Raw genomic sequence first — 22,521 nt, forward strand, 5'->3', positions numbered from 1 at the left:
TTTAACTGTATGGTGCAGACAGGGCCTGGGCGAGTCAGACAGTTCGTATTGTCTCTTCACTGACTGGCAGTGGCTCTTTGGGGTGACGAACCAGTCCAGACTTTGGGCTGCACAGGGTTCTTTCAGGGCAGGGACAACACAGGCGTGGCAGCCCCAGGCGCCCTCCTTGCTCTGGTTTAGAGGATGGGAGTCTCCCCAAACACAGAGGGAGAGGTTAGAGCCATTTATAATGGGAGTAGGTGGGGTGAAAGTGTACAAGGAGGGGCCACGGACCTCCCACCCATCTCGTGCACAGATGACACACAGCCGCCTGCCTGCCTGCCTGCCTGCCTGCCTCCCTCCTCTTCTTCCACTCCCCCTTTTGCTGCTGGGCACCCGGAAGGCGGAGCTGGGCACCCAGCCTGGCTCCAAATGGAGGCACGCCGCTCTAATCCCTCTCCCTCCAGTGGTGCGTGTCAGCACATTCTGCTGATTCACGACAAAGCCACTGATTACAGGGCCGGGCTCCGTAATTGCCTGGCTGGGGTGCTTGGCTGAATGAGACCCATCCTGCCAGCTCTGTTGCAAAGGCCTTGCTCAGTGCTTGAAATGCCCGAGTTGGCAGGACAGTTTTGCTGAGTTGATGCCATGTGGGTCACTGGGTGGTGGCTGCTTTTTTCCTTGCTGCATTTCCATGTGAGTAATCTGTTGGGGGCTGCATGCCAGCAGTTGGTGCAGCCACCCCCTTTCCTCCCTCTCTCTCTCTCTCTCTCTCTCTCTCTCTCTCTCTCTCTCTGCCACCCCTTTCTCTCATTCTGGCACCAATAACTCTCTCTTCCCTCCTCTGTGTGCCACCCCATTCTCCCTCTCCCTTTCTCTCTCTCTCTCTGCCCCTCCCTCCCTCCCTCTCATTTAGCCACCCATCCTCTGCCCCCTTCCTCTCCTCCTGCCCACCTAGCAGGCTGCCCGAGGAGGGATGGCTTGCTTTCTCCAGAGGTCTGAACTGTTGCTCGCACTGGGCTTTGGAATCACTCCTCTGGTCGCAAGTAGCCCCTTCCTCTCTCTTTTGGGAAGCCTGCAGCTGTTCTTAGCAACAGCCCCTGAGACTGCCTCACAGGACTATTCCTCCTAGCAGAGAGGAAACTGTGGAATGCGCTTGTAGGCCAGCAGCCTTTAAACTGCCTTCTGGGGAGTCTTGGGGATCCCCAATATCTTATCTGGGCGTTGCAGATGGCAATGGCAGACGAAATCTTCCCCAAGAGACAGCCTGTCCTCTGTTGTCGGCCTTCCCCTGGAATGCACAGGCATGGAGGAGCCCTGGGGGGGTGTTAGGGCGCATTCATTTCACGGTGGTACAGCCCAGTAGCCTTTCACCAGCACACCTTGCTGTGCGCCCTAGAGCATGTGCCAGAGTCATAGAATCATAGGATCTTGGAGATGGAAGGGACCCAAGGGTCATCTAGTCCAACCCCCTGCAATGGGCCCATCCTGCACGACCTCCCAGGTTCCAGCCTCTTGCTCAGTCAGGCCAAAGGTCCATCTGGCCCAGTAGGCTGCCTTCCAACAATGGCCAACTGATACTTCCAGGAAGCTTGCAAGCAGAACATGCGTATAGGCAACTGCTCTCCTCTGTGATTTGCTCACAGCCTTTGCTGTTGTGTGGTATACTGCCCCTGCGCCTGGAGGTTCAGTGTAGTTATCAGTCATTGGAAGAAAACAGCAACATTTAGCAGACAGTTTGTGCGATGCAAGAAGAACATTTTTTCTCATGAACATGTGCAGATGGTTCTGTAGTGTTATCTGAGCAATCTAGAGAGGAACCACTCGGAAGCACATATTTTTAGGTAATGTAAGAATCAGTCTAAGTAGCTTTAGGCAATTCCAACTCAGCCCTCAGCTTGCCAATGAGGCTATTGTCCTACTTTACAAAAATGTTGTACAAATTGCAGCAGAGGTGGGCCCTTGCAGTTCTCAGCCTGATTTCATGCTGAGGGAGAGGAGAAGGGAAGCAGGGGAATGAACAGCGGAAAGCCAGAGTGGATGGGGGGTGGGGGGAGCCCTATGCAAGTGATCATTTCAGTCTTTGGGTAAAAGTGATCCAGGGATGGGGAGGGGAGAAGAGGATGTCTGTGGGAGAAAGAAGATAGCAGAAAGAGAGCGAGAGAAAGGGGGTGTGAGAGGGAGAGATGGAGGGGATGGGAAAAGAGAAAGAACCAGGAGAGGAGGATGTTAGAACGAGAGAACAAGGGGGTGTCAGAAAGAGAGAGCCAGAGAAGCCCCCCCCCCCCCGGCTTGCTTCGACTCTTGCTGGCTTGCAGGTCTTCCATGGGCAACAGGCTCCTGGTCCCTGCATTAGAACAAGCCGGAGAATGCAGAGGGCTTTAAACACCTCGCATGAGAGACCTGCACACTCAGTATTGGTGATCAGCTGTGAAAGCAACACAGAAGGAAGGCACAGAGCATTGCTGCTCTGCAGCACTGGAAATATGACAAATGGTACCAAGTCCTGTGTGGTACCAGCACGCTATTCAAGCCATCTGCTCCACCAGGTATTTGGACTTGGTCCTCCCCCCCCCCCCCAGCACCTGCCAGCCTTAATGATAGCTCCATTCCCTGGCTAGACACACTGAGGATCTGTCAGTGTATATTTTGGCAGTGCTTGTCTATCTTGTTCGGATATTTTTCTGAAGTCTTCTTGTAATTGAATCTGAGTGGAGCAGGAGCTGGAGCCAAGGCCCAGGAAAGCAAATTCAGGCCTGCCTTTTCTGGCCCTTGCACTGAATAAATTTGGTACGTTGCTGGCCCAGTTCTGGGCCGATGGATGGCCAGAGGCTGCCAAGGGCACCTGCCCTGACAGAAACAGAAAAGAGGTGGCAACGAGCCACACACATTCTCCCTGCCTTGTCTTCCCTTTTAGTTTTGAGAGTAATATTTCTTGTTTCTAAAATGGGAAACATCCAGGAACGTAACTCTCTTTGTGGGGAGACTTGCCCATTACCTTGTATGCTCAGTGGTAAGGCAAGGGCATTCTGCATATGCTCAGATATGCTTCCTCTTCCAGGGAAGCGGAACTTCTTTCAGCCCAACCAAGGGCCGCATTGCTTTCTGGGCAGCTTTTCAGGGGCCACACAGCGGTGGTGGGCGGGGCCAGAGGCAAAAGTGGGTGGAGTAGGCTGGTTTCTACCTTGTACACACATGGCCCTCTGTCATTCACCCACAGAAGCTGTATCAAGAGTGCTAAGGCACTTTCCAGTCAGGCAAAAGTGTGAGGATGAAGTGAAGGGGCAGCGGGGGCTGTGCCCAGTCCCAAGGACTGCACAGAGAGGCATGGAGGGTTCTGGGCTAAGCCTGGCTCAGCTCACGCCTGCCTGAGGTTGCAGTTCTTGGCTTGCATAGCTGCCAGCCCCCTTCTCTTGTGCAAGGTGGTCCCTATCCATAGATGAAGGCCTTAGGGCAGTTTTCCCAAACAACCAGCAAATTAGTCTCTTTACAGTCAGAGTTGGGGGCTGGAAACTGCTGGTTTTGTGGCAAGGAATGATGAAGCGACCCTATTAGATCACTTCCGCTAGGATGCTGGATGATATCATTTGGAGCTCAACACCCCCCCCTGTGATAAGCTGGAGATCCAAAAGAAAGGGAGTCTTTGGAGCAGAATGCTGATCTGGATCTGCATTTGAAATATATAACATCATTTGTAGCTCTGGCAAGCAGCCCCAAGCAAAGAAAGGGAGCGCTGGCTGCACAACAACAGCACTTGCCAGCCTCCCCCAACCTGGCGCCCTCCAAATGACTATGACCCCCATTGGCTCCGACACGCTGGCTTCTTCCTTGCTAATCCAGAGCTGGAGAATGCCTGCAGTTGTCTTACGAGGGCAGGGCAAGAGGAACAATTGCTGTGGGCGCGACCAAGGGCAGGACACAAAATGGGTGTTGTCAGAGATCATGGAACCAATCTGACGGTTTTCAAAATAAATGTTAAATGACGCTGTGGGTTTTCCTTTTTCTTTTTAGGGTGGCATAATTAAGCATGCTTTAGATGAAAAAGCCAGATACTGCCTTGCTCTGGGGCTTTTGAGGGCAGTGGGCCAGTCAGGATGGCACCATTGCAGCTTCCCTCCTTGGTCCTGCGCCTGCAGCCTGACACAGCTCAGCGCATTCAGTCGCTGAACACTGCTGTGGGGGGGAGGAGAAAGCAGGGGGCTCTGCAACAAGGGCTGGAAGAAGCCTGCAGATTTTCTGCACAACAGCTTCTGAGCTGGGCAAACTTGGCATTTGGGGAGCAGCTTTCCTTAAGGATCCCCAGCTAGTTTCCACTTGTCCCAGTGGCAGTTTGTGTGGCTGGCATGATAAGAATTGTGAGTGTGCTTGAGGTGCACACATGATGAGAGAATCTCCATTTGGGGGCTTCCAGAACCTTCCATGCCCCCCCTCGGCTTTCTCTTCCCAGGGAGTTGGGAAGGCTTCCTTCCCAGCCTCTCCTGCTGAGGGAAAAGGGGCTGATTGAAGCCAGGCGTTTGGGGCTTTTGATCAGGCGGCGTGTTGTGGCAGCTCCAAGGCCTAATCGCTCCCAGATGCCTGACCTCTGCAGCGTCTTTGGGTGCTGGGCAAATTGCAGATGCTGGATTTGGAAGCGCCAGGAAATGGGGAGGGGGGGCGCCGAGCACTGTGCAGAAAGATTGCTGAGGGAGCTGAGCCAAGAAGCGACAGGAGGTGCTACTGCGGAGGCAGGTTTCCTGGGGTGGTTTGGAAGGGCCCCATTTGGATCCGGCCACTGGCCGGGGGGGGGGGCCCACCTTCTTCAGGCAACCTGGTTGCTTGTTTGGATGACTGTGCCTTGCCCAGACCCAGGCTGGACGAAGCAACAGCACAGCTGCCCCTAACCCTTTGCCTCGGGGGCTTTGCTTTCTCTCTGGTAAAATGTCAGCATCCTCTCTGGGCTGAAGTTCACATCTTGCATTTTGACACCTAGGTGTGAAATGTCTCATTGTCCAGTCATCTGGATGTGCCAAATTTCAACTTTCTGAGTGGCTTCGAAGTGTCATCAGCATCATTTCCCACCATTTCTGGGTCTTGTGCATGCAACAGGCTTCAGCTTTCTGGCTAGCGTGGAAACAGCATAACTACATATATAGCAGGGCTGTGGAGCCGCCTTCTGCCCAAGGGTCACATTCCCTTTTGGGCGATCCTCCAAAGGCCACATGCCCATATGGTGGGCGCGGTTTGAGTCACAAGTGGCCACAGCAGTTGCTACCTCTTCCCTCCTCTGCCTGCTTTCCTTCACTGTTGTGTCTGCCCAAAGTCACTTAGCAGGACTGGAGAAGGCAGGTGCAGCGCTTGGCTGGGCTTCTCTCCCCACCTGCCCCGTCTCCTCACGCCAAGCAGCCAGCAATGCCTGGAGACCCAGCATGTGGCTCCCCCCACCTTCCAGCACTGCTGGAGTGCCAACCATATCCTGATGCATTACAAACTCCCCTGGGGGATCTGCTCTCCGCCACACAGAGGGCTGCCTCTCTGGCGAACAAAGCGCTGCTCTCAAGGCCTGAGCCGGCTGGGGAAAGGGTTCTCTGTCTCTGGTTACACTCTGGATATCCCAGACAATGGTCCTTTGATCAGGTCTGGCAGGCAGGAGCGGGGCTGCAGAGGCCTCCTCCAGGTGGGGTGTTTTCCATGGATTCCAGCTGCTTCCTTGCGTGTGTGGGGGGGTGCCAGTGTGCCCCTCTGCAAATCTACCCACTGGGAGCCCTTTTGACAAACTTACTTTTCCTGCAGCTGCCCCCGGGGCAATGGGGATATGCAGTAGACCCGTGATAAACTCTGCTTCCAGGTCATTTGCACTCCACTCCACCGTCCTGACTAACTAGATCTTATGAACTTGGTCACCTTGTAAACTTTACAAGGTAGAGCCTCTGGCCAGCTCTCCTAATAGCTTGTGGCTTATAATGGCACTGTTGTACCACCGTCAGCTTTAAAAAAGGAGAGAGAAAGATGTCCTGCCTCCAGCCCAGCTCTGCCACCTCTTTGTTCTCTCCCAAGACTGAGCACTATGCCAGGAAGCAGAGCCTGGCTTCTGGATCAGGCCCAAGGCCCATCTAGTCCAACATCCTGTTCTCACAGCGGCCAGAGAGAAGTACCAGTGGGGATGCCGCAAGCAGGACCTGAGTGCAGCTGCCCTCTTCCCACCTGGGAGTCCCAGCCACAGATATTCAGAGGCATCCCATTCATTCAGAGATGGAGCAGCAACCATCAGAGCCATGAACCACTGACAGCTCCGTCTTCCATTCTCCTTTTGGAGCCACCCAAGCTAGTAGCCGTTGCTGTGTCTTCTGGGAGCAAATCTTGGATTGGGAATTACACCAGCCTCCCCCAAGCTGGGGCCTCCAGGCGGCATACACTGCTCTGCAGCCTGTGCTGCCTGCCTGTGCTTGGGGCTGCTTGCCAGATCTATCACACCTGTCAGTCAGTGTGTTTGTGGGTGTCCAAATCAGTACTCCACCGCAAGCACGCTTGTCCCCCTTTCTTTTGCCCATCTGGCTTATCACAGGGGGCGATGAGTTCCAAATGATATCACCCAGCTGCCTGGTAGAAGTGATCTAATAGGCGCTGCTTCATTCTGCTTTGCCATGAAAACAGCTGCTTTTAGTCCCCAGCTCTGGCTCTATAGCTTCCGGTGGCTTATAGAGAGACTAATTTGCTAATCACTGAGCAGGGGAATGGAAGCGATTTTGTAGGATTAACCTTCCCTGTGCTCGTATAGTGGAGCTCAGCGATGTCCCCAGCCATGCTGGTGACTGAGGCTTGCAGGATTACCCTCTCAAAGAGCGATGCCAGTTTGTTCATGGGCCACCATTGTGCTGCTATCTTTCCCAGGAGCCTCTGCTCCTGGTCTTCCCGTCATTTGTGGGATGAGTGCCCTGCATCTGTGCAACAGAATGCGCTGAAACCTTAATCCCCAAATGCAGATTTTTGCTTTTCCCACTCTGATGACTTAAAGACTTTTGACCTGGTCATCACTCAAGGCTTAGAAATCAAGGGAAAGGGTTAACCTGTGCTCCCTGGAGTCTGTGTCATGCACTGCAGCCAAGTCAGAGGGGTTCTTCCGCCCCCTTAAGCAATTCTGCCTTGTCCTGCAGAGTGTTTTTAATTCCTTTGAATCGGATGTAGCCTGTTGCTTGACTTACGGAAGCAGCAGCATATGAAAGCGTGGTTTTCTAAATGCGAGGTTTGTGGGGTGCTGTTTCAAATGAACCATGCTTAACATTGAGAAAGGGAGGGAGGAGAGGCAGAGGGTGTTATTGTTTCCTCAGACTGGCTCCTGGCTTGCAAATCATGCTTTGCCTTTACCACTTAGGTGCCAGCTCTTCGCCCAGGGATCCGGTGGTGGTGATTTATTTCATTCATGTATTTCAAAGCAATTCTATAAAAACAGTTATATTAAAAACAGTTAAAACTCTGTGTGTGTGTGCGCGCGCATGTGCATCCATATATATAAATCTCTCTCTCTCTCACACACACACACGCACGCACACACACGTATGTTAGAGGCTGCTGCCCCTGCTAACCTCAGAGGGTGGGCAGAGTGCTTCTGCACTCCTGTTCAGCTTGCAGGCTTCTCACAGGCCTCTTGTTGGCCACCCTGAGAACAGGATGCTGGACTTGAGGGGCCATTGGCCTGATCCAGCAGGCTCACCTTACATTCTTAATGTTTTCCTTAGATCTCCTTTGGAGAATTGCAGTGAAATGATTCCTCAGATTAAAGGAGCTGCTGGATGGCCCTTGCAGCCACCCTAAAAGGGAAAGTGGGTGATCCTTGGGTCCTCGCAAACCCATGGTAGCTTCTGTGGTTGCTGCACTGCAGATGGTTAGATTACTGTTCTTGCCCTGCACAGCGGCATTCCCTGAACTCCAACAGTGGAAGCGGTCAGGACTGCTCCTTTCTTATACTCTGGGATGCTAGTGCATATGAGTGCACAGCCTCTAGGGCAGCCTTTACCAACCTAATGTTCTCCAGATGTTTTGGACTACAACACCTATCCTCTGTGTTGCTGGGGCTGATTGGAGTTGTCACCCAAAATGTCTGGAGGGCACCAGATTGGCAAAGGCAAGAGAGGGGGAGCGAGAGGTTTTTGCTGCTCAAAATGGCCCAGCCACGCAGGGGAATGATTAATGATGTGCCTGGAAGTGATATCATCTCTGCCCTTCTTGTGATGGGCTGGTGATGTTCGTGCACAAGTGCCGCCCCCACAGCGAAACAGTGTTTGCACCTGCTCGCTTCAAAAATAACACGAAAATTGCTATTTATTTCTTTGAAATGTGTATCCCCACTTAGAAGTTTGTAACCGGAATTCCAGCAGTGAACATAAATCGTAAAAAGAACTACATTAAATAGAATAGCAATTAAAATCAATCACTTGCAGCAGCTGGAACGGGTAGGAATAACGAAAATATTCAAATACCAGATGGGACATTAAACGACTTGGATGAAAGTTTTTGGCAGACAAAAGAAACTCCCTGTTCACCAAGAAGCCTCTTAAACTTCACAGAGATGGTGAATCTGTGGCCCTCCAGATGCAGGACTGCTAGCTGCATCGCTGGAGTTGGAGTCTCAGCAACCTTGCGGGGGGGGGGGCACAGATTCCCCATGTTGTTTAACATAGTGGGGTTATCCAGATGTTTGGAGTACATTGTGAGCAGGATGCTGATGACACTCAGCTCTATTTCTCCTTTACATCTGCAGGTGAGGCAGTGGAAGTGCTGGACCAGTGTCTTGCCTCAGTAATGGACTAGATGAGAGCCAACAAAGTGAAGCTCAATCCAGATAAGATGGAGGCGCTGTTAGTGGGGGGTTCCCTAGACCGGATGGCTAGGAGATCGCCTGCTCTTGATGGGATTACACTTTCTCTGAAGGAGCAGGTTCATAGCTTGGGGGTTCTCCTGGATTCATTGCTGTAAGCTTGAGGCTCAGGTGGCCTCAGTGGCCCAGAGTGCCTTCCATCAGCTTCGGCTGGTGGCCCAGCTATGCCCCTATCTGGTCAGGGTTAGTCTAACTACTGTTGTCAATGCTCTGATAACCTCAAGGTTAGATTACTGCAGTGGGTTATACATAGGGCTGCCTCTGAAGACAGTTCGGAAACTGGTGCAGAATTCACTGGTCAGGTTGCTCACTGGAGCAAGACGGTCTGAGCACGTTACACCAATCCTGGTCCCACTTCACTGGCCACCGATTAGTTTCCTGGCCCAATATCTCAAGGACCACCTTTTTCCATATGAACCTACCCGGACCCTGAGATCATCTTCTGAGCTCTTCTTTGCGTGCCTCCTCCGAAAGAGGTCCGGAGGTGGCAACACGAGAACAGGGCCTTCTTCAGTGGCTCCCCGTCTGTGGAATGCTCTCTCCATGGGAAGTTCGCCTGGCACCTTCATTATACACCTTTAGGCAACAGGTTCCTTTTTCACCAGGCCTTTGGTTAATCCGATTTACATCCTATGCCCTTTTAAAATGTTTTTTTGGGGGGGGGCTATTGGGTTGTTGTTTTATATTTTTATTATGGTATTTTGTGGTTTTATATCTTGATTTTATTCTGTGAACCACCCTGACACCCCCAGGGTATAGGGCAGTATATTAAACAAACAAACAAACAAACAAACAACAAACAAATTATTATTATTAAGAAGGTTCAAGTCATAGACAAAGGCCTTAATTGTAACTTTGCCACTGTGTGCACCATAAATTTAAAGCACCCTCCCCCCAAAAACAGGATAATGGAAACTGGAGTTTGCCCCAGAACTACAATTCCCAGCAGCCTGCAAATTTAAGAACAGTTTCCAGAGCTTTGGGTGGGGGGGAGGTGGAAGAGTTGCTTTAAATGTGTACACAGCCAAAGAAGGCACCCAGCAGGCTTTTCTCTAAAAGGCATTCTAACAAACAGGCACCACCACCAAAAAGCTCCTGCCTCCTGTCACCATCACCCTTGCCTCCGATGGAAGGGGGACCCAGAAAAGTTTGTCTGGTGCAAATTCAGTAAATTGCCAGCTAAGTTATGCACAGAATAGACATATTGAAATTAATAACCCCAAGTTAGTGATGTCCATTAATTTCATGGGTCTACCCAGACACTAGCAGGGATCCAATGCAACAGTTTCTCTAGTGGATCACACATACCATTGTGTAACAAAGTTATAGAATTGTAGAGTTGGAAGGGACCCCTAGGGTCACCCACTCCACCTCCCCCCATGCAAGAATCCCAACTGGATTATGCATGATCATGCAACTAGTTTCCAGCAACCTCCTTCTGCATTCTCTTGCATATTGCTAGCAGAACAAGTATCACGCCACAAGGCTCTGTCCTTGTGCTACATGGGATGTTACACTCTTACGGATTCTTCCTCCAGAAAAGCCCACCTATGTATGGGGGCAGCCCATAGGTAGCCTATATGGTGCTGTAATGTTAGGGCCCAAATGCTCAGAGGTGTCTCAGGGGGGCTTCCTGAGGACTTGCAGCTCAGATTGGTTACTTCAGCATGGACAGGATCAAGGCCTTCTTCGTGGTGGCCCTTGAACTGTGGAACTCCCATCTGTACAGACATTTAGGCCAGCACTGGAGACTTGCCTCTTCAGTGCTGCCTTTTAACTGAGATTTTCATTAGCTTGGGTGTGGCAGAGCAGCGTCTGAAAGTATTCTGCATTCTTGCTAATGAGTCTATTATATCTTTATATCTTCCATTGTGTGTTCCCTGCTTTGCGAGGGTGTTCCCTGAAAAGCCACTGGGACATATCTCTCTATCTGTCTGTCTACCTCTCTGTTAAGCACAAACAGGACCGGGATCTGCTGCCAGCAGAGAAGCAAGAATCCTGTTGTCCTCTTTTAACTTTTTAAAACATTGTTCATGTTTAGTTTTTATTATATTGATAACCCACCTTCCCCCAAGGAGCTCAGGGTGGTATATATGCTTCACTCATTCCCCATTTCATACGACGACACTGCGAGGTAGGTTAGGCCGAGAGATGGCGCCTGACCCTTGTGGGCCTGAGTGGGGATTTCCCTCCCCGACCCAAGCTCAGCACTCTAACCACTGCACCACACTGACCCCTAACGTTGCCTTCTCTTCCCTTGCAGACCTGAGGGAAGTGACGAAGCGCTTCTCCAAGATTGGGGTGTTCAACTACACAACACTGACCCTGGCTGACCCCAAAGGGCTGCTTTACGTGGGGGCTCGAGAAGCCATTTTCGCCCTCCGCACCAACAACATGGAGCTTGAGGAAATGGTGAGTTGCAGATTGGGCTGTCTTGGGAGGTGCTACAAAGATGCATTAATCACAGAGATGCCTGCCAAATCTGCCTTCCCCAACTGGGTGCCCTCTAGTTTTGGGGACTGCAACTCCCATCAGGCCCAGCACCATATGGCTGGGCTGGTTGGCACTGAAGGGAGCTGTAGTCTCATCAGGTTGGGACGGCTGTGCCAAAGATCCATCTCGTTCTTTGACCCGTTTTCTAGCAGTGCTCAAGCAGATGCCTCCAAGAATCCCCAAGATGGGCATTTGAAGGCCAAGAGTGCCTGCTGTGCTGCTCTTGCTTCCCAGCCATGTTCAGCTATCAGGACCAGCAGCCGTTGGGTGTCCTGGCATAGCAAGCAGCCTTGTAGAAAGCCAGGCCTCTTGCCCACCTTTTCTCTAAACTAGAAAACTGCAAATGCTGCAGCCTTGACTCCTAGGGAAGTTGCTCCACCCCCTTGATTGTTTTGGTCGCTCTTTTCCAACTCTATAACTCCCTTTTAAAATGCTTTTATCATGCTGTTTGTGGCTGTGATTGTGTGACTTTCCTATATAGGCAACATAAACCACCCCAAGCCCTTGTGATAGGGTGGGCTTCATAGGATGCTTAAGAATAATTTCTACTTCTTTGCAGATCCATTGGGAGGCTCCAGCAGAGAAGAAAGCAGAATGTATTCAAAAGGGCAAAAGTAATCAGGTAAGACAGGACATGACCATAACTCAGCCTCCTCCAACCTGGTGCCCTGCAGCTGCTTTGTACTACAACTCCCATCAGCCCCAGGCAGGACAGCTGTCCTACATGCCACTCAAATCTGAGCCAGTTCACATTTTCTTCACTGCAGACTTCTAGACAAGGAAACAGAGAGGTGCCTCCCATTGCTTTTTCGGGGGTTGTTTTCAAGAGCTGTCCTTAAGAAAACTGAGGATGGCGTCTGAGACCTGCACCCCGTCGGGATCCTCTTGCCCCATGGATCTCCCACAGAAGGATGGGCCTTTGTCCCTACCGCCAAACATCTCTTGACAGTGGTGGGCAGGCAAGCGCAATATTGTCATGGCTTGTCAGGCACCTGCAGTGAGGAACTTGCTGCTCTCCCCATCTGTTATGCCGGGAGAGTATTCAGAGAGGACCCACTTTGAAGCTGAGGGAGAGCGGCTTGTCCCTAAATGAGTTCATGGTGGAGGTGAGATTTGGATCAGGGATTTCCTGATTCATAGCTCACTGTCCTGGCCATTATGCTACACCATCTTGGTATCAGTGTGTGCATGGGCCCTTTCCCTGTGAGCCCCCAGGCACCCTGCAGAGAGGGTGGCTGCGTTAGACTTCCCCCTTCCATTGCCCTGCCCCTGGGAACACTGGTCAGCTCTAGTCGGCTCAAGCAAGCAGACCAGGGCTCTCTGCACATCAAATCTTCCCCTGCCGACTTCTCTGGCAAACGTGAATCCTCACTGAGCTGGGCTGGCTTTGAACCAGACAGGTCTGCATCTGGCAGTCAGCCTGTCTTCCTTGCTGACTGGGCAACAGGAGAGAGGGAGACTGAGGCTGCCTTCCTCTCCCCACTTAACCTGGGAGTAAGCCCCATTGAAGTCAGGGTGACCTGCATCTGAGTGGTCACAGTTAAGACCACAGCTTTAGCAACCTCCCACCACTCTTTCTGTTGTCGCAGTTGATAATAATAATAATAATAATAATAATAATAATAATAATAATTTTTTATTTATACCCCGCCCTCCCCAGCAAAGGCCGGGCTCAGAGCGGCTTACAAGCAATAATAAAAACAAGATGAATGATTACAACTTAAAAACAAAAATAAAATACAACATTAAAATAATGGAACATTAAAATATTAAAATGTAGCCTCATCGCAGGAGAAGGAAAAGAAAGAAAGAGAAGGAAAAAAGAGAGAGAGAGAGAGAGAGAGAGGGAATCAAATTGGCTCCAAGCCAAAGGCCAGGCAGAACAACTCTGTCTTACAGGCCCTGCGGAAAGAGATCAGATCCTGCAGGGCCCTGGTCTCATGAGGCAGAGCGTTCCACCAGGCCAGAGCCAGTGTTGAAAAGGCCCTGGCTCTGGTTGAGGCCAATCTAACTTCCTTAGGGCCTGGGACCACTAGGGTGCTGCTATTTATGGACCTTGAGGCTCTCCGTGGGGCATACCAGGAGAGGTGGTCCCGTAGGTACGAGGGTCCTAGGCCGTAAAGGGCTTTAAAGGTCAAAAGCAGCACCTTAAATCTGACCCTGTACTCCACCGGGAGCCAGTGCAGCTTGAAAAGCACTGGGTGAATATGCTCCCATGGCAGAGACCCCGTGAGGAGCCTCGCTGCAGCATTCTGTACCCGCTGGAGTTTCTGGGACAGCTTCAAGGGCAGCCCCGCATAGAGCGAATTACAGTAGTCAAGCCTGGAGATGACCGTCGCATGGATCACTGTGGCCAGGTCGGGGCAGGAAAGGTAAGGGACCAACTGCTTGATGCGGCGAAGGTGGAAAAATGTCGCCTTGGCTGTTGCTGTAACCTGCGCCTCCATGGAAAGGGAGGCGTCAAGGATTACACCCAAACTCTTAACGGAAGGCAATGGCACTAATTGGGCCCCCGCAAGAGAAGGGAGTTGGTCCCTCATCCCCATGCCATCCCGACCTAGCCATAGGACCTCTGTCTTCGAAGGATTTAGTTTCAATCGGCTCCCACGAAACCATCCAGCCACAGCTTCCAAGCATCTGGTCAGTGTGTTCGGGGCCGAGTCAGTGTGGCCATCCATCAGCAGATAGAGCTGAGTGTCATCAGCATATTGGTGACAGCCCAGCCCAATGTTGGATCATTGTTGATGGGGCTTCAATGTTGAGTCCCTTTGTAGGTTTTAAAACCTTTTTCTCAGTGATAAAATGTGGCCCGAATTAACCAGGCAGCTGAATTTCTAACTTACGGTAAAAGAAGATTTTTTAAAAACAAAAAAACAAAAACACAACTCTGGGTGACAGGCATCCTCCATAGAAGAGAGGTGTTCCCTTTGGTGTAAGAGGGACACAGAGATGCCTTTTCCTAAGCAGGGTCTTCCTACTATTTATGCACAGGCTCCATATTGGGGGAAAAAACCACATCGCCACCCTCCCTGGGGATCCATTTGTGTGTGGATATGAAAACAAATGCTGATGTGATCCAGCTAATTAATCATTTAATTAATTTCTTACGTGAAAAAAGGCAAGCAGCAAGTGTCAGGAAAGTTACCACAGGGATTGTGGCTTGTGGTGGCCAAGCATTCATGGCTTTTTCATCTTTCAATGTCTCTCCAGTTTGGGTTATCCTTTTCTGTCTTGTCCTGAAAGGGTTTTCATGGCCGCTCCTGAATTTGCTGGCTTATTAAGCCTGGATTTGATACCTGGTTGCTGTATCTGTGTGCTGAATCATGCACATTATTTGCATATAATATACATAGATGCATAGATGCATAGATTACATTTACAGTGGTACCTCTGGTTACGAACGCTTCAGGTTACGAGCTCCGCTAACCCAGAAGTAGCTGCTCCTGCTTGCGAAATTTGCCCCAGGATGTGAATGGAAATCACAAAGCGGGAGGCCCCATTAGCGAAAGTGCACCTCAGGATAAGAACGGTTTCAGCTTAAGAACAGACCTCCGGAATGAATTAAGTTTGTAACCAGAGGTACCACTGTATTGTGCTTTTAATTGGTGTCATGCGTACACTGGTGGTTTTTGTGAAGGAGCTCTAACCTCTGATTGCTAAGTTTGGCTTCTGAGGAGCCTTGAGGACTAGAAACCTGATTTTAAAGAACAGCAAGATTCTCCAGATGCTGACTTCTGCGTGTCAGCAATGCAACCACAAAATGAAAACAACCCATACCCTCTGGGACAGGTCATTTGGCAGAGAATGAGACTCTAAATCTCAGGGTTGTGGGTTTGAGCCCCACGATGAGCAAAAAAATCCTGCATTGCAGGGGGTTGGACTAGATGACCCTCGTGGTCCCTTCCAACTCTGCGATTGTATTCTGTGTTTGTGGCCGTTGGAGTCTCACTAAGGACCTGCTTTTTCCTCCTCAGACTGACTGCTTCAACTACATCCGTTTCCTGCAGAGTTACAACAGTTCCCACATGTATGCCTGTGGTACTTATGCCTTCCAGCCCAAGTGCGCCTACATTGTGAGTATGGCTTTTTCTGTCCATGAATCGTGCTTGGACACGTGGGCTGAGTGCGCTGAATAGGGGCAACTGGCTCAGCCCCATCACATCCCTCTCTTTCTTGGCCTCCTTGCAGAATCTGGCCACCTTCTCATTGGACAGGCTCTCCTTTGAAGACGGAAGGGGGAAGTGCCCCTACGACCCCGACAAGGGGCACACGGGCCTCATTGTGGGTAAGTGGCCCCCAGGGCTGCCTGCCTTCTTCAGCCTGAGGAGCAAAGTCCAAAGGGCAGGGTGTCCCACTGGGAGGCGCTCTTTCACAAAGCTCATTCAAATGGATTCTGCAGAAGGACTTGGGGGTGCAGTGGGGGGAAGAGCCAATTTCTGCAAAGCTTTTCTTGCCTGGTCGCCTGCAGGCAACTTCTTGCTCTCCACAGGCAACCAGGCAAGGAACAGCTGGCCGGCCTGCTCCCTGCCTGCTCCCCCTCCATGCAGCCTGGGCCGCGGGGCTCTTCAAGCCAGCTTAACCCCTTCTCTTCCACTCATTTTAGAGGAAGAGTTGTATTCGGCAACACTCTACAACTTTCTGGGCACGGAACCTGTGATCCTGCGCAACCTGGGCCCCCAGTATTCTGTCAAGACTGAGCACCTGCCCACATGGCTCAATGGTGAGATGCGATGGGAAGCAGGCGGGTGGTTCTCCAGTTGGGCTCTCTGTGCACATGAGTGCTTCATGGCTCCTCCTTACAAATGCATGTTTTTCATGGTGGGTTCCAGGCAGAGGCTCACAAGTGTGGCAACTGCTGCTTGCCTTGGTTTACTTAGCTTGGAAAAACCAGCACCCTCTGCTTCTGTACTCTGAATGTGGAATTTCGTCTGAACATAGCTCAATATTGTCTGTGCTAGGCATGGGGAGCCCGTGTGGTGTAGTGGGTAAAACAGTGGACTGAGATCTGGGAGACCAGAGTTCAAGGCCCCACTCGGGTGTAAAACTCACTGAGTTACCTTGGGCCGGTCACTGTCACTCAGACTAACCCACCTCACAGGGCTGTTGTGAAGATTAAATGGTGAAAGAGGTCCTTGGAGGAAAGGAGGGGTATAACTGTCATTGAAATAAAGTAGGCCAGGATTATATCTGCACATGTGTGTTTGGTGGGGGCTTAGAGGGGATCGGGAAGGATGTTTTTGGTTTCAGGACTGGCCGTTCATCTTGCTTCCTTTCCTCCTTTTGTAGAACCCCACTTTGTGGGCTCGGCCTTCGTCCGGGAGAGCAAAGGCAGCGACAGAGGGGATGACGACAAGGTCTATTTCTTCTTCAGCGAGCGGGCGGTGGAGTACGACTGTGACATAGACCAAGTTGTGGCCCGGGTAGCCAGAGTCTGCAAGGTAGGCGGCACTTCCAGAGGCGATGGAGAGTTATGGCAGGCTCTGTGTGGCCCAACCACCTCGGAAGACTCCAGCTGGGTCAGAGCCCAAGGCTTGTCTAGTCCAGCAGCCCAAATCAGAGTTAAAAGAAGGATGTATTTTAAAAACCCTACAGAATTCTTTTATTGCAATGAAACGATTCTCTTATATACAGACACTCCAATAATAAGTCCTTAATAGGACTTATTCTGATGCAGTATATTTCACCCTCTGGCCAACAACACAGAGGTCTTCATCAGTGACCTGATATAGCATCAAAGGAATGAAATGTGAGAAATCTAAAGAATAAAAAACTTTTAACAAGTCAGCATTTGTAGAATAAAAAACAAACATGCACAAAACAGCAAGAAGCTGATTCTCATACTTTACCTTTGCCTCACTCCTACCTCTCCAGCTCTTAAAATTTTGCCTGTAAGCTCCATGAGACAGAGACCTCTCCCCCCCCCCTTAAATGTTAATTATCTCTGTGCAGGGGGACGTGGGAGGCGCTCGGACTTTGCAGAAGAGGTGGACGACATTCCTGAAGGCACGGCTGTTGTGCTCTATTCCGGAGCAACAGCTGCATTTCAATCGGATCCAGGGAACGTACACTCTTAGTGGGGATCATTGGTCTGAAACTAGCTTTTTCGGAGTCTTCCAAGCACGCTGGTAAGGCAGCAAATTTTGCTTTCAGATTTGTCCTGTGGGGCTGATGGCCCTCTGCTCTGCAAAGGCTGAGTGGGTGGGTGGCAGGGCTGCAGGAGTGCAAAAATGTCACAAGGTACGAGGGTGAGAACAGAATTCAGCTTCCTGAGAATCTCTGCTTTCACTTTTTTAAAAAAAAACCAACAAGCATGTATCTTGTCCTAAGGCCAGAAACCATATTTGTTAGGTATTGATAGAACTATTGATAGGACTATTGATACAACTGAATTATTTTAAAAAACCCAGTTTTTGAAAATGACATTCAGTGAAATTTCCTTAAAACAATATAAAAAGAAATCTATATATTAGAAAGAAAACCATATCCTTTAAAGCACGTGGTCCGTGCCTATAGAAATCTTGGGAATAGGAGGGGTGATCAGACAAGATTTCCAGGGGAGGCGGGTACAACTTCAGTGTGTTATAGGTCCCTTTTGGGCACACACACTAATTTGCCCACAATGAGCAGGACCTGTGCTAGTCACGCAACATGGGGGAAAGAAAATTGCCTAAATTAATCTACATGATTTATGTTGGATTTTGTTCATGGTGTTCCAACCCCCCCCCCCCCCCAAAAAAAGACTTCCTTCCAATGCCAAAAGGAAAGATGTGGTTAGAGAGGATGTCACCCTGATAGTTGGATAACACAGTCAATGAAATGGGAATAATTGCAGGAGTCCTGTTCTTTCCCTCAGCCTGTCCTGATATAACAGCAATAAAAACTTCCCAACCTCGATATCTGAAAGGGGAGGTTGAAATAGTTGATCTTGAATTATTGTTCAATTTACTGGCTGCTGGTAGAATCTGTAAAGCAAAGGGCGGGGGGGGGGGGGGAAATGGCACAAATTCTCCACAATCGCCGAACGGTTAAGCAAAATATAGGACACTACATGGCTGATTTCTTTTTCTAACTTGTTTTTCTGGAAGCTATTCAAGAAAATAAATATGTTCTTTGAAAAATGGTCTTTGTTTATTTGGGGAATAACAAATTTCAAGATAAAAAGCAAGCCTAGTGTATGGTTGTTTTTCTGTGTTGTCATATCAGTTTAGGATTTAATTATGGCAGTCATATCAAACATATATGTAGTTTTCATTAGAACATATTTTCTTTTATTTGTAAATATTTCTAGTTCAGTACCATTTTTTTGTTTGCAACTTCTTACGGTTTTTTTTTGGGGGGGGGGCGAGTAACTATTTAAAATAAAATCTTCCCAATCTTGGTTGCTCTCTATCGCTAAACGTATTTCTGCCTCCCTCCCTTCCTTTCCTGCAGGGGAGATGTGGATGTTTCTGCCGTCTGTCAATACCAGATTCAAGAGGTGCAGAAAGTGTTTGACGGTCCCTACAAGGAGTACAGCGAGGTAGCTCAGAAGTGGGTTCGGTACTCGGACCAAGTGCCCAGCCCTCGTCCTGGAGCAGTAAGTACTTCTGGGGAGGAGAGTGGGAATCCCGAGTGGCTTGCCTGCCCCACCCCCTGAGAGATGGGGTGCCCAGCTGCTGCCCCCTTCTGGTCTGTGAGGGCAGAAGTGTACCCATCACTCCCTTCCCTCCCAGTTTCCCCTTGGACAGATTGGCTTACAATCCTGAGATTGCTTCTCCATATCCAGATTCTTCCAGAGTATCTTTACTTTTTATCACATGTGGTAGATACCGCTTGCCACTACACAGGGCAGGTGGCAGCAACACGAAAAATGTAGGCACACATGTGGAAAATGTGTATATGATGGAGCAACTCAGTGGAAATTTCCCTGGTCTTACACGGAAGACTTGGCATGTCCCCAAGCTTATGTGAATCCCCACCCAGCTGATGTTGTGATTCCTGCATCACAGTGGGTCATACTAGATGACCCATGGGAGCCCTTCCACCTCAGTGATCCTGGGATGATTCTGTGATAATGGGCCACAGGGCTTTGTGTCCACCTCTTATCCGGGTCCCCAAGCCCAAGCATGATCGGGCTGACAGTTGAGAGTATAGGCAGCTGGGATAGCTCAGTTGGTAGAGCACGAGACTTTAAATCTCAGGCTCGTGGATTCAAGCCCCACATTGGGCAAGAAACTCCTGCATTGCAGGGGGTTGAGCTAGATGACCCTCGTGGTCATTTCCTTTTTTAAAAAATAATATTTATTAACAGTTTAAAGACTATAAAAGAAAGAAAAAGAATTCAACAAAACAATACAATACAATACAAAAACACTACATTACACTAGTACTAAAACATTGAATTAACAACACAAAACAAACATAATTTAAAACACATCCAATAATTTCAGTATCTTATCTTTCATTCACTTGTTTCCACGACCTCCTCACACCTCCCTTTTTGTATTCCACTTCAATTAAGTGTTTCAGCAATTCCTTTCCATCTTCCTCTGTTTTCTGTCCTGTAATTTATCTTAACTTATTTTAACCTTATTTTTTCCCTTTAATACATTAAAAATCTATTTGTACTTAATTCCTTATAACATTTCTGCTAAAGCCATATAACTTCATTCCAACATTTTTCTAACATTCGTTAATTTTACAGTATTTCTGTAAATAATGTTTAAATTTTTTCCAGTCTTCTTCCACCGAGTCCCTCGTGGTCATTTCCAACTCTGCAATCCTATTATTATCTCTCTGGGTGTGTTTTCTCTGGCTGTCTCTCTGTCATACGTGTCTACTTGTGGAAGCTACATTTCCTGGCTTCAAATCCTTGCGTCTTTTCCCATGTGCACATTACTTTTCCAGGTGCCTTCTTATTTAGCCATGAGGAAAGTGTGCTCTGCACACCCGGAGCAGCCAATATGGTGCTCTTCAGCTGCTGCTGAACTGCAGTTCCCCTCCTGAGTGTGCTGCATGGGGCTGATAGGAGCTGGAAGGCACTCCTTCTGTACGCCCTCAGAAGCACTCTTCTTCATGACTGCTTTGCATCCATCACGGCTGGGTCCTGTCAAATTAAAATCATTTTTGCAGAGCCAAGGCTTAATCTGTGTCAAAGCATTTTCAGCTCTGAGCTAAGCCCTGCATCTTCCCTTCCTTCCAGTGCATCACCAACTCCCTGGAGCTGCCTGACAACACGCTCAACTTTGCAAAGAAGCACCCCTTGATGGATAAGGTGGTCCCTCCCCAAGGCAACCGGCCTTTGCTGGTCAAGAAGGAGGCCAACTTCACCCAGCTGGTGGTGGAGCGGGTTCATGGCTTGGATGGCAAACCGTATGAATTGCTCTACATTGGCACAGGTATGGGATTCTAAGACCCAGAGCACTCTTTGCATGTAGAAGGTACCAGTTTAACCTCTGGCACATCAAATACAAGGGTCTTGGTTAGTGAAGAATGGCAAAGCTTCTCTGCAGGAGGTCTTGAAGTGTTGCTGCCTGCCGGAGTAGACCAGGGATAGGGAACCTGTGGCCCTCAAGATGATGGACTACCAACTCTCATGCCCCCCCTCGCCAATGACCATGTTGGCTGAGGCTGTTGGGAGTTGGAGTCCAGCCACACCTGGAAGACCACAGGCTGCCCATCCCTGGTGTACTTGCTCCACAAACTGAAACTCCACTGCCGGGCAGAGAAGATTGTGTAGGGGGTCTGGCTCTGTATGTCCAGTTGCAGCACCTCTGCGGATAGACAGAGTTAGTGCTGCAACCTGTTCCTGGGTTTGGGGGATGGAAATCCCACATGAGCCCCGCTCTTGAGTTAGATGAGAACAACATAATTCCCGTTTTGATGCTGGGGCGGTTCTTGGAAGGAGTGGCCTGAGGAAGGACTGTAGCTTAATGGTAGGCACCTGCCTTGCGTGTAGAAGGTCCCAGGATCAACCTCTGACATCTCCAGGAAGGCCTAGGAAAGATTCCTGACCTGGAATCCCAGAGAGCTGCTGACCGGCAGTGTCAGCTAGGTGGACCTACTGGCCTCCCTCAAGGCAGCTTTCTAGGTTCCTATGATATGGTAGCTGGCAGAGGCAGTGGTCCCTAGGGCAGTTCTGGAGGAGGGTGGTCCAGAGAGCGCCTTCCTGTGATGCTTCTTTGCCATGACCTCCCTCTCTTGAATTTTCTGAAGATAATGGCTGGCTGCACAAGGCCGTGGTCTTGCCATCGGGTGTCCACCTGATCGAAGAGCTGCAGATCTTTGAGCATGCCCAGCCTGTCAAGAGCCTAGTGTTGTCCCTGCAGAAGGTAAGATATGTCCCTGCATGGGCTGGGGTTGGAAACACGGGGGGTGGCAGCAGGCAGAATTCCTTTCCTTGCGGAGTCGCAAGGCATGTCTCTGATCACACCACATGATGGGCAGTGCGGATGTGTAGGCCCCCCCAAAAAGCCTTGCTCAGAAGAGATTCTACAAGTTAAGACCACTTGCTTTTGCTTTGGCTAATTCTACTTTCAGGATTCAGACATCAGAGGGTTAGCGAGGGGTCTTTTTGATGAGGGATTGGTGGAACTGTAGTGTTTTGGAGGTGAGAGAATAGTGGGATGTGCTGGTCAGGAAATGAGGGCAGTGCAGCCAAACTGAGCACGACAGGATTGGGGTCAGCCCCTGTGTACTTTGGGGTTTGCTAAGATGGCATCAGAAAATGCCTGCATGGTTCTCTGCAACCATAAGGACTAGTAACCTGGACAAATGTATGTAAACTTAGATCCACAACACCCCACGTTTGGCAGGAGATGTTTGTGCCTCTGCAGCAAGAGCATGCAATAGAGCAACCCAGGGAATGAGGCAGCACTGACTTTTTCAGTGGTATCTGAAGATTAAGGTGGGAGCAAAGTGGTGTGACTCTAGATGCTGCTCCAGTATTGATATTCTTCCCTCTCACCCCAGAGGGTGCTGTTTGTTGGCTCCAACTCCCAAGTTATCCAGCTTCCTGTGGCCGACTGCAGCAAGTATCACAGCTGTTCTGACTGCATCCTCGCTAAGGACCCGTACTGTGCCTGGACGTGGAATGGGAGTCGCTGTGTTCGCATAGATGCCTATGATGGGTAAGAGGCACATCTTGGAAAGTGGCAAAAGAGTTAGGGTTTGACAAGGAAGGGAAATGTGGAGAGCAGTTGTCTGCTTGTGTCCGCCCT

General features: G+C 49.9%; 1 protein-coding gene across 3 annotated transcripts in view; it reads left to right on the forward strand.

The window, feature by feature from the left end:
- The window catches only part of SEMA4C (semaphorin 4C), a 62,236-nt gene that overhangs the window by 35,674 nt on the left and 4,041 nt on the right, over positions 1 to 22,521 (forward strand). For all 3 annotated transcript variants that reach the window (XR_014567563.1, XM_083753236.1, XM_083753235.1), the window contains exons 3-13: positions 11,094 to 11,242; positions 11,883 to 11,945; positions 15,298 to 15,396; positions 15,512 to 15,608; positions 15,927 to 16,043; positions 16,610 to 16,761; positions 17,273 to 17,448; positions 18,755 to 18,899; positions 20,505 to 20,700; positions 21,518 to 21,633; positions 22,274 to 22,431. Coding sequence is in view for 2 of the 3 variants with exons in the window: in XM_083753236.1 (XP_083609362.1) it covers positions 11,094 to 11,242; positions 11,883 to 11,945; positions 15,298 to 15,396; positions 15,512 to 15,608; positions 15,927 to 16,043; positions 16,610 to 16,761; positions 17,273 to 17,448; positions 18,755 to 18,899; positions 20,505 to 20,700; positions 21,518 to 21,633; positions 22,274 to 22,431 (1,468 nt within the window). In the remaining variant the exon portion in view is untranslated. The remainder of the gene's footprint in view (positions 1 to 11,093; positions 11,243 to 11,882; positions 11,946 to 15,297; positions 15,397 to 15,511; positions 15,609 to 15,926; positions 16,044 to 16,609; positions 16,762 to 17,272; positions 17,449 to 18,754; positions 18,900 to 20,504; positions 20,701 to 21,517; positions 21,634 to 22,273; positions 22,432 to 22,521) is intronic.

The sequence above is a fragment of the Podarcis gaigeae genome, assembly GCF_964106915.1.
Source record: "Podarcis gaigeae genome assembly, chromosome: 8".
In the NCBI taxonomy this organism is placed as follows: Eukaryota; Metazoa; Chordata; class Lepidosauria; order Squamata; family Lacertidae; genus Podarcis; species Podarcis gaigeae.